Source organism: Oncorhynchus masou, chromosome 2 (genome assembly GCF_036934945.1).
Source record: "Oncorhynchus masou masou isolate Uvic2021 chromosome 2, UVic_Omas_1.1, whole genome shotgun sequence".
NCBI classification, from domain to species: Eukaryota; Metazoa; Chordata; class Actinopteri; order Salmoniformes; family Salmonidae; genus Oncorhynchus; species Oncorhynchus masou.
The window spans coordinates 47,267,765-47,281,073 of record NC_088213.1 but is presented as its reverse complement, the minus strand read 5'-3'; the positions used below and the strand labels follow the sequence as shown (position 1 = coordinate 47,281,073).

At 40.8% G+C, this 13,309-nt stretch overlaps 1 protein-coding gene across 1 annotated transcript in view; it reads left to right on the top strand.

Annotated features, from left to right (window-relative positions):
- LOC135553115 (C-Jun-amino-terminal kinase-interacting protein 1-like) overlaps window positions 1–12,946 on the top strand; it is a 93,847-nt gene extending 80,901 nt beyond the window's left edge. The window contains exons 10-11 of the mRNA XM_064985233.1: window positions 17–115; window positions 9,441–12,946. Of these exons, the coding sequence (XP_064841305.1) occupies window positions 17–115; window positions 9,441–9,513 (172 nt within the window). The 3' untranslated portion in view covers window positions 9,514–12,946. The remainder of the gene's footprint in view (window positions 1–16; window positions 116–9,440) is intronic.
- Window positions 12,947–13,309: the final 363 nt, after the last annotated feature.

Genomic DNA, 13,309 nt, shown 5'->3' with positions numbered 1-13,309 from the left:
TATGTTTTCCCCTTAGGTACTTTGGCTTCATCACAAAACACCCAGCTGACCAGAGATTTGCCTGTCATGTGTTTGTGTCTGAAGATTCTACTAAACCCCTGGCAGAGTCTGTTGGGTGAGGTTTGAGGACTTGTTTGTTTCTGGCTTAAAAAATATACATATCATGTCACTCTTTTGCTCTTTGTCCCTCTTTTATATTGCCAGAGGTTTCAAGAGGTTCTTAGCCATAGTGGGTCAATTACAACCAACATTGAACAATGTCTCAACATGGGGTGATCTCTCGTTAAACCACCAATATGCGTTAAATTCACCTGAACAGTTGATCTCAATTACAACTACTATTGGCCATTATATTATCGCTCCCTAAAGCTAATGTCAGTGTTTAAAGGGAAACTGCACTTTGTAATTTGGCCTCGTTTTTCATCAAGGCCCATGAAGAAATGCGGAAGGTGAACAAGAGTTATCTTGGGGGTGTGGTTTGATGTGGATGTTTCTTGGGTGCAGTAATGAGTACAGCGAGTAAGGTAGCGTTGCTATGGAGAGAACAATGTTTTAAATTGCATTGGTCGCATACACATATGTTTTAAATTGCATTGGTCGCATACACATATTTTGCAGATGTTATCGCGGATGTAGCAAAATGCTTATGTTTAGCTGTAATACCTAGCAGTAATACCGAACAAAACCAAAACAGAAAAATAATTACATGTACAGTCCGTTCGGAAAGTATTCAGACCCCTTGACTTGTTCCACATTTTGTTACGTTACAGCCTTATTTTAAAATGTAAAAGATTCTACAGAGTTCTACAGACAATTCCTTTGACCTCATGGCTTGGTTGTTGCCCTGACATGTACTGTCAACTGTCGGATCTTATATAGACAGGTGTGTGCCTTTCCAAATCATGACCAATCAATTGAATTTACCAGAGCTGGTGGTGTAATCAAGGTGTAGAAACAAGTCTCATAACAATACTTACAGTTTTGGCAAGTCGGTTAGGACATGTACTTTGTGCATGACACAAGTAATGTTTCCAACAATTGTTTACAGAGAGATTATTTCACTTATATTTCACTGTATCAATTCCAGTAGGTCAGAAGTTTACATACATTAAGTTGACTGTGCCTTTAAATATCTTGGAATATTCCCCAAAAATATGTCATGGCGTTAGAATCTTCTGATAGGCTAATTGACATCATTTCAATTGTCAATTGGAGGTGTACCCTTGGATGTATTTCAAGGCCTACCTTCAAACACAGTGCCTCTTTGCTTGACATCATGGGAAAATCAAAAGAAATCAGCCAAGACCTCAGAAAAAAAGTTGCAGACCTCCACAAGTCTGGTTCATCCTTGGGAGCAATTTCCAAACGCCTGAAGGTACCACGTTCATCTGTACAAACAATAGTACGCAAGTATAAACACCATGGGACCACACAACCATCATACCTGTCACGTTCTGACCTTTATTTCCTTTGTTTTGTCATTATTTAGTATGGTCAGGGCGTGAGTTGGGGGGGGCAGTCTATGTTTGTTTTTCTATGATTTGGGTATTTAGGTAGCCTGGGTTTCACTGTGTGTTTGTGGGTGTTTGTTTCCGTGTCTGTGTTTTTCACCACACGGTACTGTTTTGGGTTTCGTTCATTCCACGTTTATTGTTTTTGTATTCAGTTGTTCATGTGTACATTTTCGTATTAAAAGAACCATGGACACTTACCACGCCACATATTGATCCTTTTCGCCTCTCCTCTTCGGAAGAAGGAAATCCCTTACAATACCGCTCAAGAAGGAGACGCGTTCTGTCTCCTAGAGATGAATGTACTTTGATGTGAAAAGTGCAAATCAATCCCAATCCAAAATCGACATAACCCGAATGCCCACTCAGGAAGGAAGAAGCCACTGCTTTAAAACCGTCATCCAAAAAGCCAGACTACGGTTTGCAATTGCACATGTGGACAAAGACGGTAGTTTTTGGAGACATGTCCTCTGGTCTGATGAAAGAAAAATAGAACTGTTTGACCATATTGACCATCATTATGTTTGGTGGAAAAAGTGGGAGGATTGCAAGCCGCCCGAACATCATCCCAACCGTGAAACACGGGGGTGGCAGCATCATGTTGTGGGGGTGCTTTGCTGCAAGAGGGACTGGTGCACTTCACAATATAGATGGCATCATGAGGAATTGAAAATTGTGTGGATATATTGAAGCAACATCTCAAGACATCAGTTAAAGCTTGGTCACAAATGGGTCTTCCAAATGGACATTGACCTCAAGCAAACTTGGCTTAACTCTCTGAACCACCCATACCGGATCCGGGATAATTGTCATCAGCAACGCTGAATAGCGTAGCGCCACAGTCAAATAATATTACTAGAAAATATTCATATTCACAAGTGCAATATTGCAAAACACAGCTTAGCCTTTTGTTAATCCACCTGTCATCTCAGATTTTGAAAGTATGCTTTACAGCGAAAGCAATACAAGCGTTTGTGTAAGTTTATCGATCGCTCAACAAAACAATAAGTACACTTAGCATCAGGTAACTTGGTCACGAAAATCTGAAAAGCAATAAAATTAATATTTTATTGATGTTATTTTGATGATCTTCAGATGTTTTCACTCACAAGACTCCCAGTTAAACAACAAATGTTCCTTTTGTTCCTTAAAGATATTTTTTATATCCAAATACCTCCGTTAGTTTGGTGCGTTATGCCCAGGACCGGTCAAGACAACGCAGACAAAAATTCCAAATTATATCCATAATGTCCACAGAAACATGTCACACGTTTTTTATAATCAATCCTCAGGGTGTTTTTCAAATATCTATTTGATAATATATCAACCGGGACAGTTGGCTTTTCACTAGGACCCGGGAGTAACAATGGCCACCTTTCTGTTTTGCGCACAACTCACTCTGAGAGCCCCCACCTATCTACTTACGCAATGTGGTCGTTCACGCTCATTCTTCAAAATAAAAGCCTGAAACTATGTCTGAAGACTGTTGACACCTTGAGGAAGCGATAGGAAAAGGAATCTGGTTGATATCCCTCTAAATGGAGCAATGGGAGGGTATGGAACATGGAGTTTTCAAAATAGAAGCCACTTCCTGGTTTGATTTTTCTCAGGGTTTCGCCTGAAATATCAGTTCTGTTTATACTCACAGACAATATTTTGACAGTTTTGGAACTTTAGAGTGTTTTCTATCCTAATCTGTCAATTATATGCATATTCTGAAGCTCGCATCCGCTACAAGACCATGGTGCTTGCCTACGGAGCTGTGAGGGGAACGGCACCGCAGTACCTCCAGGCTCTGATCAGGCCCTACACCCAAGCAAGGGCACTGCGTTCATCCACCTCTGGCCTGCTCGCCTCCCTACCATTGAGGAAGTACAGTTCCCGCTCAGCCCAGTCAAAACTGTTCGCTGCTCTGGCCCCCCAATGGTGGAACAAACTCCCTCACGACGCCAGGACAGCGGAGTCAATCACCACCTTCCGGAGACACCTGAAACCCCACCTCTTCAAGGAATACCTAGGATAGGATAAGTAATCCTTCTCACCCCCCCCCTTAATGATTTAGATGCACTATTGTAAAGTGGCTGTTCCACTGGATGTCAGAAGGTGAATTCACCAATTTGTAAGTCGCTCTGGATAAGAGCGTCTGCTAAATGACTTAAATGTAAATATGTTCTAGCATCTGGTCCTGAGAAATAGTCTGTATACTTTGGGAACGTTATTTTTCCAAACATAAAAATAGTGCTCCCTAGCTTCAAGAGGTTTTAAGGACAACAATGTCATGGTATTGGAGTGGCCATTACAAAGGCCTGACCTCAATCTTACAGAAAATTTGTGGGAAGAACTGAGAAAGTGTGTGTGAGCAAGGAGGCCTACAGACCTGGCTCAGTTACATCAGCCAAAATTTAACCAACTTAAATCAAATCAAATTTATTTATATAGCCCTTCGTACATCAGCTGATATCTCAAAGTGCTGTACAGAAACCCAGCCTAAAACCCCAAACAGCAAGCAATGCAGGTGTAGAAGCACGGTGGCTAGGAAAAACTCCCTAGAAAGGCCAAAACCTAGGAAGAAACCTAGAGAGGAACCAGGCTATGTGGGGTGGCCAGTCCGCTTCTGGCTGTGCCGGGTGGAGATTATAACAGAACATGGCCAAGATGTTCAAATGTTCATAAATGACCAGCATGGTTGAATAATAATAAGGTAGAACAGTTGAAACTGGAGCAGCAGCACGGCCAGGTGGACTGGGGACAGCAAGGAGTCATCATGTCAGGTAGTCCTGAGAGGCATGGTCCTAGGGCTCAGGTCCTCCAAGAGAGAGAAAGAAAGAGAGAAGGAGAGAATTAGAGAATGCACACTTAGATTCACACAGGACACCGAATTGGACAGGAGAAGTACTCCAGATATAACAAACTGACCCTAGCCCCCCGACACATAAACTACTGCAGCATGGAGGCTGAGACAGGAGGGGTCAGCAGACACTGTGGACCCATCCAAGGACACCCCCGGACAGGGAAGGATATAACCCCACCCCACTTTGCCAAAGCACAGCCCCCACACCACTAGAGGGATATCTTCAACCACCAACTTACCATCCTGAGACAAGGCTCAGTATAGCCCACAAAGATCTCCGCCATGGCACAACCCAAAGGGGGACGCCAACCCAGACACGATGACCACATCAGTGAATCAACCCACTCAGGTGACGCACCCCTTCCAGGGACGGCATGAGAGAGCCCCAGTAAGCCAGTGACTCAGCCCCTGTAATAGGGTTAGAGGCAGAGAATCCCAGTGGAAAGAGGGGAACCGGCCAGGCAGAGACAGCAAGGGCGGTTTGTTGCTCCAGAGCCTTTCCGTTCACCTTCCCACTCCTGGGCCAGACTACACTCAATTATATGACCCACTGAAGAGATGAGTCTTCAGTAAAGACTTAAAGGTTGAGACCGAGTTTGCGTCTCTGACATGGGTAGGCAGACCGTTCCATAACAATGGAGCTCTATAGGAGAAAGCCCTGCCTCCAGCTGTTTGCTTAAAAATTCATGGGACAATTAGGAGGCCTGTGTCTTGTGACCGTAGCGTACGTGTAGGTATGTATGGCAGGACCCAATCAGAGAGAAAGGTAGGAACAAGTCCATGTAATGCTTTGTAGGTTAGCAGTAACACCTTGAAATCAGCCCTTGCTTTGACAGGAAGCCAGTGTAGGGAGGCTTGCACTGGAGTAATATGATCAAATTTTTTGGTTCTAGTCAGGATTCTAGCAGCCATATTTAGCACTAACTGAAGTTTATTTAGTGCTTTACTTTCCGGTAGCCGGAAAGTAGAGCATTGCAGTCGTCTAACCTAGAAGTGACAAAAGCATGGATTAATTTTTCTGCATCATTTTTGGACAGAAAGTTTCTGATTTTTGCAATGTTACGTAGATGGAAAAAAGCTGTCCTTGAAATGGTCTTGAAATGGTCTTGATGTTCTTCAAAAGAGAGATCAGGGTCCAGAGTAACGCCGAGGTCCTTCACAGTTTTATTTCATCATTCAAACAGTATTAGAAACTTCAGAGTGTTTCCTATCAAAACCTACTAGTAATATGCATATTCTAGCTTGTGGGCCTGAGTAACAGGCAGTTTACTCTAGGAACCTTATTATCCAAGCTACTCAATACTGCCCCCCAGTCCCAAAGAAGGTAATTATGTACAGATGTATTTTCCCTCTGTCAATTAGCTAGTATTGTGGAGTAACTACAATGTTGTCGATCCATCTTCAGTTTTCTATCACAGCCATTAAACTTTGTAGCTGTTTTAAAGTCACCATTGGCCTCATGGTGAAATCCATATGCGGTTTCCTTCCTCTCCAGCAACTGAGTTAGGAAGAACGCCTGTATCTTTGTAGTGACTTCCACGATCGCTGGAAGAATAAATGGACCAAGGCGCAGCGTACGTAGAGTTCCACATGTTTAATTATTGAAACTCACCAAAACAATACAGAAACAAACAAAACGTGAAGTAATTGTGTGCTCACAGGCACAACACAAAAACACGATCCCACAAACAACAGGTGTGAAAAGGCTGCCTAAATATGATCCCCAATCAGAGATAACGATAGACAGCAGCCTCTGATTGGGAACCATACCAGGCCAACAAAGAAATAGAAAACATAGATTGCCCACCCTAGTCACACCCTGACCTAACCAAATACAGAATTAAAAGGATCTCTAAAGTCAGGGAGTGACAGTGACTGGGTGTATTAATGCACAATCCAAAGTGTAATTAATAACTTCACCATGCTCAAAGGTATTTTTATTTAATTTTTTTGTCTGCTTTTTTTTTTTTACTAATCTACCAATATGTGCTCTTCTTTGTGAGGCACTGGAAAACCTCCCTGGTCTTTGTGGTTGAATATGTGTTCTAAATTCATTGCTCGACTAAGATAGATAACTGAGATTACTAGATAACTTTATGTATGGGGTACAAAGATGAGATACTCCTTCAAAAATCATGTTAATACACCATTATTGCACAGAAGTCCATGCAACCTATGTGACTTGTTAAGGACATTTTTTTATCCTGTACTTAGGCTTGCCATAACAAAGGGTTTGAATACTTACTGACTTCTTTCAGCTTTAAATGTTTTATTAATTTGTGAAAAAATTAAAACATTTTCCACTTTGACATTATGGGGTATTTTGTGTAGGCCAGTGACCCAAAATCTCAATTTAATCAATCAGGCAGTAGCATAACATAATATGGAAAATGTCAAGTTGTGTGAATCCTTTCATAAGGCACTGTATTTAGCTAGATATAGTATCATTCCCCTTTTAATATGTGGTATCATAGCTGGCCTGGCTTGCTAACAGCAGAAGTGACCGTGTCGGATCAAATCTATCATACTGTTGAAATGCATTGGAAGTTTGGACCAACTTTATGGAAGCCCATTTTAACTCCTATTTGCCGAGCTAAATGTGTGTGCATTTGCGTTGCACTTTGACAGCAAATGTCCACATGATAAGTAAGTAATCCATACCCAACCATACCCAAGTCGTAACAAACTAACTTACAAAACTCAGTTTTGGACAAGACTGCCTTTATAATCAAAATTATCCGATTTAAACTTTGTAATCAATTTCGACACTGTAATTAATGTTTCTAACTCATATCTATGCCACATTTAAACCCAGAGAAGGGTGGTTCTAAGGGGCAGTTGACCTTTAAGTCCTGTTTGCTTCCAAGATTTTTCAAGACTATTTAGCCCTCTGGTGGGTATTGTCATCGGTATAAATTAAACTTTATATCTTTACTCTACACATTTTACTAATGTACAGCTTGTGTTAGTTTACTTTTCATTTCAAATGTATTTTATCCATTAATAAAGACGTTTTAATACAATGGTCATTTCTTATGAAAAGGAGAAAATAAAGTATTCCTGAACTGCCTACATCTAAAATTAGTAACTTAATCAAGCCAATCATGATTGAGTTAATATAATCTATATGTGTATTAATTATAGTATAATCAAGGTGTCAAATTACAAATTATATTCTGTGGCCCAAACATAGGTATTTATAATGTACTGTCTTGCACATTACTGTACTCTACTCTACTGTACAATAAACCTGAGTATAGTTCAGTATAGAAAAGTAGAGAAGAGTTCAGTACAGTAGTGTGGAGTTCAGTACAGTCTGTACCATACTGTTTTTTCTAGAGTATAGTTCAGTGCAGTACAGTACAAAATAGTTCAGGCAGTATAGTTCAGTAGAGTATAGTACAGTAGAGTAGAGTACGTTACTCAAGTGAACTATACTCTACTCTACAGTAGTGAACTATATTGCATTGTACTCTACTGTACTGAACTATACAGTATCGTACTCTACTGTACAGTAAACTCGAGTAAAGTACAGTTCAGTACAGTACAGGAAAGTAGAGTTCAGTACAGAATAGTTCACTTCAGTACAGTACTGTGCTCTACTGAACTATTTTCTACTGTACTGACCTATACTGTATTTTCCTGTACTGAACTATACACTGCTTGAGTTTACTGTCCTCGAGTTTCTTAAAATTAATTCGGTTTATATTCTAACAATAAATATGTGTTATTAATTACCAGCCTTGCTATTTTCAATGTTCCCAATACTTCATTGGGCCAAGAGTAGAGAACCTAGACGCAGCTGTCTGGCATGTAAGTCTTTTGAAACAGTGACAACATGACATCAACTGATCTGCTAGTTAATGTTTGTGGGCTTTTGGTTGCAAGCAAATGTTTTAACATCCTGTTAGTAGCATTTTAAGAAATCCAGCTCTAAATTCTGCCTGTTGGTTGCAGTTGGCCCAGTACACACAGTTTATTAGGTACACCACCCCGTTCACGAAAATGGCTCGCTCCTAGACAGTTAGTCACATGGTCAGTCAGACAAGCATTGAGTCATTCAGTTAATGTTCGATTGAATGTTAGAATGGGCAAACCGAGTGACTAAGCTACCTTGAGCATAGTATGATTGTCAGTGTCAGGCTCGCCGGTTCCGGTATCTCAGAAAAAGCCCTCCTGGGCTTTTTACATACAACAGTGTCCATAATTTACCGAGAATAATGCGACAAACTAAAAACATCCAGTTAGCGGCAGTGCTGTGGGCGAAAACTCCTCGTTGATGATAGAGGTCGAAGGAGAATGGCAAGAATCGTTCAAGCTAACATGTGGGACAAAGGCAAATAACAGCACAGTACAATAGTGGTGTTCAGAACGGCATCTCGGTACACACAATCGTCAGTCCTTGTCACGGATGGGCTATTGCAGCAGACAACCACACCACATCAGGTTCCACTTCAATCAGCTAAAAACAAGAAGTGGCACCAGTGGGCACGCGATCACCAACACTGGACAATTGAGGAGTGGAAAAACATCACCTGGTGCAATGAATCCCGCTTCCTGTTGCATCATGCTGTGGGCAGTGTCAGGACTTGGCGTAAGTAGCATGAGCCCATGGCCCCATCCTTCCTGGTGTCAACTGTACAGGCTGGTATCGGTGGTGCAATGGTGTGTGAAATGTTTTCGTGGCACACGTTCGGTCTTTTGATACCAATTGAGCAACGTTTCCATGCCACAAAGAATTAAGGCTGTTCTGGAGACAAATCAAATCAAATTTTATTTGTCACATACACATGGTTAGCAGATGTTAATGCGAGTGTAGCGAAATGCTTGTGCTTCTAGTTTCGACAATGCAGTAATAACCAACGAGTAATCTAACCTAACAATTTCACAACAGCCACCTTATACACAAAGGGGGCTCCGACCCGGTGCAGGATGGGTGTACCTAATAAACTGATAACTGAGTGTATGTTTCTGTAGAGAGTTGTCATACCTGTCAAGGAACTGAATGATTGAATAACCTTTTTGTTTATCTACCCCCCCCCCCCCCGATCTGTTCTCCCCTCTTGTCTCTTCTACAGGAAAGCCTTCCAGTTGTACTATAAGGAATTTGTAGATTACTCCTGTCCAACAGAGGATATTTACCTGGAATAGCACCCGCCTCAACTTCCCCCACAACCCTGTACATTACAGATTATCATAACATAAAGTTGCATGGCGGAGAAAACATTTCTAACAAATATGAACTAATATATCTGACAAAAATAAGGAGAGGGAGAAAGAAGGAGAGGTATTGGTGTCTACTGTTTATCCAAATATGTCAAACAGTATGAAGGTTGAACAAGTAATTGATCCAAACATAGTGGAGACGTTGAAGAGAGGGTTGCAAAATATGCAAAATGGAGTCACTGATGAGGAAGTTAATGTGCCTATGGTGTCCTCAGGCTGTCCACTCAAAGCACAATGCTCAAATCATAGTGACCTGGACTGGAGTAGTCTGAGTCTAATCTTTGTGGACTTGGAGCTTGAATCCCAGGTAGAACACTGGGATTTATGGACTTGGAGCTTGAATCCCAGGTAGAACACTGAGCTTTGTGGACTTGGAGCTTGAATCCCAGGTAGAACACTGGGCTTTGTGGACTTGGAGCTTGAGTCCCAGGTAGAACACTGGGCTTTGTGGACTTGGTGAACCCCAGAAAAAACAGTAGTCACTAAGGTAACAGCAAATGGAGGTCAGGAAAAATAAATCAATAAATTAATGAACCTGCCATAAAGATCCTAATAAATGACTAGTATTTGAGTATTCTAATCCCTAATTCTTTGGAATCTCTAATGTTGGTGTGATACATTGCGTGAGGGAAACTGACTCTGCATGAGCTAATGGTGCAGTGTGTATGGAGAGGGTGATAAGGCCTCACTGGAGAGTCCTGTGGGCGAAGGTAACTAATGATATAGGATCAGATTACCCTACCCCAACCTTTACAATTGAGGGGATGACAAATGATCTGCCAAATTATCAGTGGCTAACTCTGTTAATTATTTTCCATGTGGTTGCTCCCACTAAAACAAAAACAAGTAAGCATTAGTGTCACACTGTTGACCAGGAATGTGTCTTTAATATGCTGCAAAGCCTTTGGTGTTATCTCTGGTACATTGTCAGGACCCTCAAATATTACCCTCACATTAAGGAATCAAGAGAACATTTTTAAAAAAAAGGAGATTCCTACCAATAAAAGCGCTCATGTTGTTTTCTGTTCGAAAATGTTTCCTTTTGTTTGTGCTGAACATGACCCTAGTTATTATTTTATTTGTGGGAAGATTGATTCTTGATAAATCATTAAGGGTACACTCCTTAATTGAATTACAGGTTTGTAATTCCATGATCAGGAACAAAGAGGTGGACCACAGAGTTTCCAGTCAACCGCTTTGGCTTGCTTTCAAGGATGTTTTAGCCTTCTAATTTGCAGGAGGGGTCACTGTGGACTGCCTCATAGTTCTTCTCATGCTCAGTTTCAACATGAAATGAGAGTTCATATTGAGAGTTCAGATGGGGTTGCTATTCAGATAACTGGGTATAAGATAAAGACGCTTACTCAAGCTGTTACCCTGGTAACATAAAAGGGAATTACCTCTGACCCTCACAAAAAGGACATGAAAGGTTTGTAGGAAATAGGATGATGTGTATGAAATGGATGATGGGAGATGTAGTTTTAAAGGAAAGCCTAAGTCTATTACAGAGGTGATCTGCCTAGGAAGTACAAGGCAGTGGGAGACTGGTGTTACAAGTAATGCCTCTTTGAAGGATCATTGTAGTTATTACTATATCATTTAGATATACCACATGGTGTGTTGATAGGAGAGGTTGAAAACAGGCTGTTTTTGCGGAGGAGATATCATGTGTGTTGAGATAGTAAGACAAGAGTAAAGTAAGACTAGATCAAGGTTCAACATAATAAGATAGGACCTCACCTCAAAATGGCCAACCCATGGCCAGTTCTTTGTTTCTGGAAACAATGGCCTGGTCTGAAATCAGCCAATCGCTCTTACCCATTTGTTGCTTGTAGATTCTGATGGAACCACAATTATGCCCTAAGTTCACTGGAAGGCTAGGTGGATCCATCCCCATACTGCTGTCGTGACGTTGTATTAGTTAATGTGACAACTGCTGCTCATCGAATGATTAACGGTTTATAATTGCGTGATTAAATTAATCAGGCAATTATTAACTCATTAACCTGGGGCACCATGGGAAAATTAACTAGAAGAATATCGATTTTACAACAGTCACTAATTAATCAATTTCCTCTACAGTCTCATTCTGAACATCGCATAATCCGGGAATCTGCACACATCGGTGTCCCACCAATGAGTTCGTACCACACCAATTTTAGTTGATTATTTATTTACTAGAAAGCTAAAATGATAATAAAAGATACACATACACAAAACACAAAACACAGTCTAGGCTATTGATTAGAACTTAGTACAACGGGCCAACACACTATGATGTGTGTTACCCAAAATGGGGATATGAAAGAGAGAGAAAGGGAGAAAGTACAGAGAGAAATATACATTTGGGTGAATTTGTCAGCTATGCTTATTTTAACCCTAACCTTGCCCCGAACTGCCGCATTGACATCAGTCAGAATATAATGATGTAATTACGTGTAGAAGGTCTCCGATGAGTCTCCGTGGACCGTTTAGGCTTCTCAATGACGAACTTCTCTGGTGCAACTCTCTGGTTGTCCTCACGATGTCAGTGTCCTTTTTGGCTTAGTGGTCTGATTTCTCGCCCTTCTTCTGAAAGAGATCTTCTGAGGACAGCCAGCCCCGTAGCTCAGGGCTCACAGCGTAGGAATGAAACAGTGTAGATACGATTCGATGGGGAGTGGAGGCCGGGTGTTCCGCCTTGAATTCATCCGCTTAGATGCAGCTACTCCTCTGTAGCACGGATAGAATAAGGGTCCTTTGTCTTCAACCAGGAGGAGTAGTAATAAATACAAATAGGTACAATTTAGCACTGTCCTAGGGCACTAAATTTATAGGGCATTTCAGAAATATTTTTAAATTTGCACAGCTGGAATAAGGGGTGCAATACCTAGCGGTGGTGGAAAAGATGTGGTGTTTCAATTAATTAATACATTAGAGATGTGGCAAGTACTTGGTCACTCATTGGCCAATCAACGAGCTTCATGGCAATAAGAGGGACTGTAAATGGCTTATTTTCCATATGTATTTGGACAGTGAAGCTAAAACATTTTATTTGGCTCTATACTCCAGCATATAGGATTTGAGATCAAATGTTTTATTTGAGGGTATTTTCATACATATCTGTTTTACCATTTATAAATTAAAGCACTTTACATATCTAGTCCCTCACATTTGAAGAAGTCATGTGTTTGGATAAATTCAAGTATAGTCTATTAAAGTAAACAGAAGTGTAGAACTTTGTCCAATATTCCTTGCAATCAATGACTACACCAAGCTTGTGACTACAAACTTATTGGATGCATTTGAAGTTCGTTTTGGTTGTGTTTATTGATATTTACTTAATTATTGTAAGTAAGAATAAAATATGTTTCTGAACACTTCTACATTAATTTGAATGCTAACATTATTATGGATAATCATGAATGAATAGTGCATAATAATGAGAGAGAAAGTTATTGGTAATGGTGAAAGGTTTGCCTTCTTTTTGTAGCCTTTGTAAAATTCTCACTCATTATTATTCATGATGAGTGAGAAGGCTGTACCTCATGAGTACCGTAGGGATACATTTTAGTGCCGCTCTTATTCCTTATATACTGAGTATACAAAACATTAGGAACACCTTCCTAATATTGAGTTGTACCCCCTTTTGCCCTCAGAAGAGCCTAAATTCGTTGGGGCATGGACTCTAGAAGGTGTCAAAAGCGTTCCACAGGGATGCTGGCCCATGTTGACTGCAATG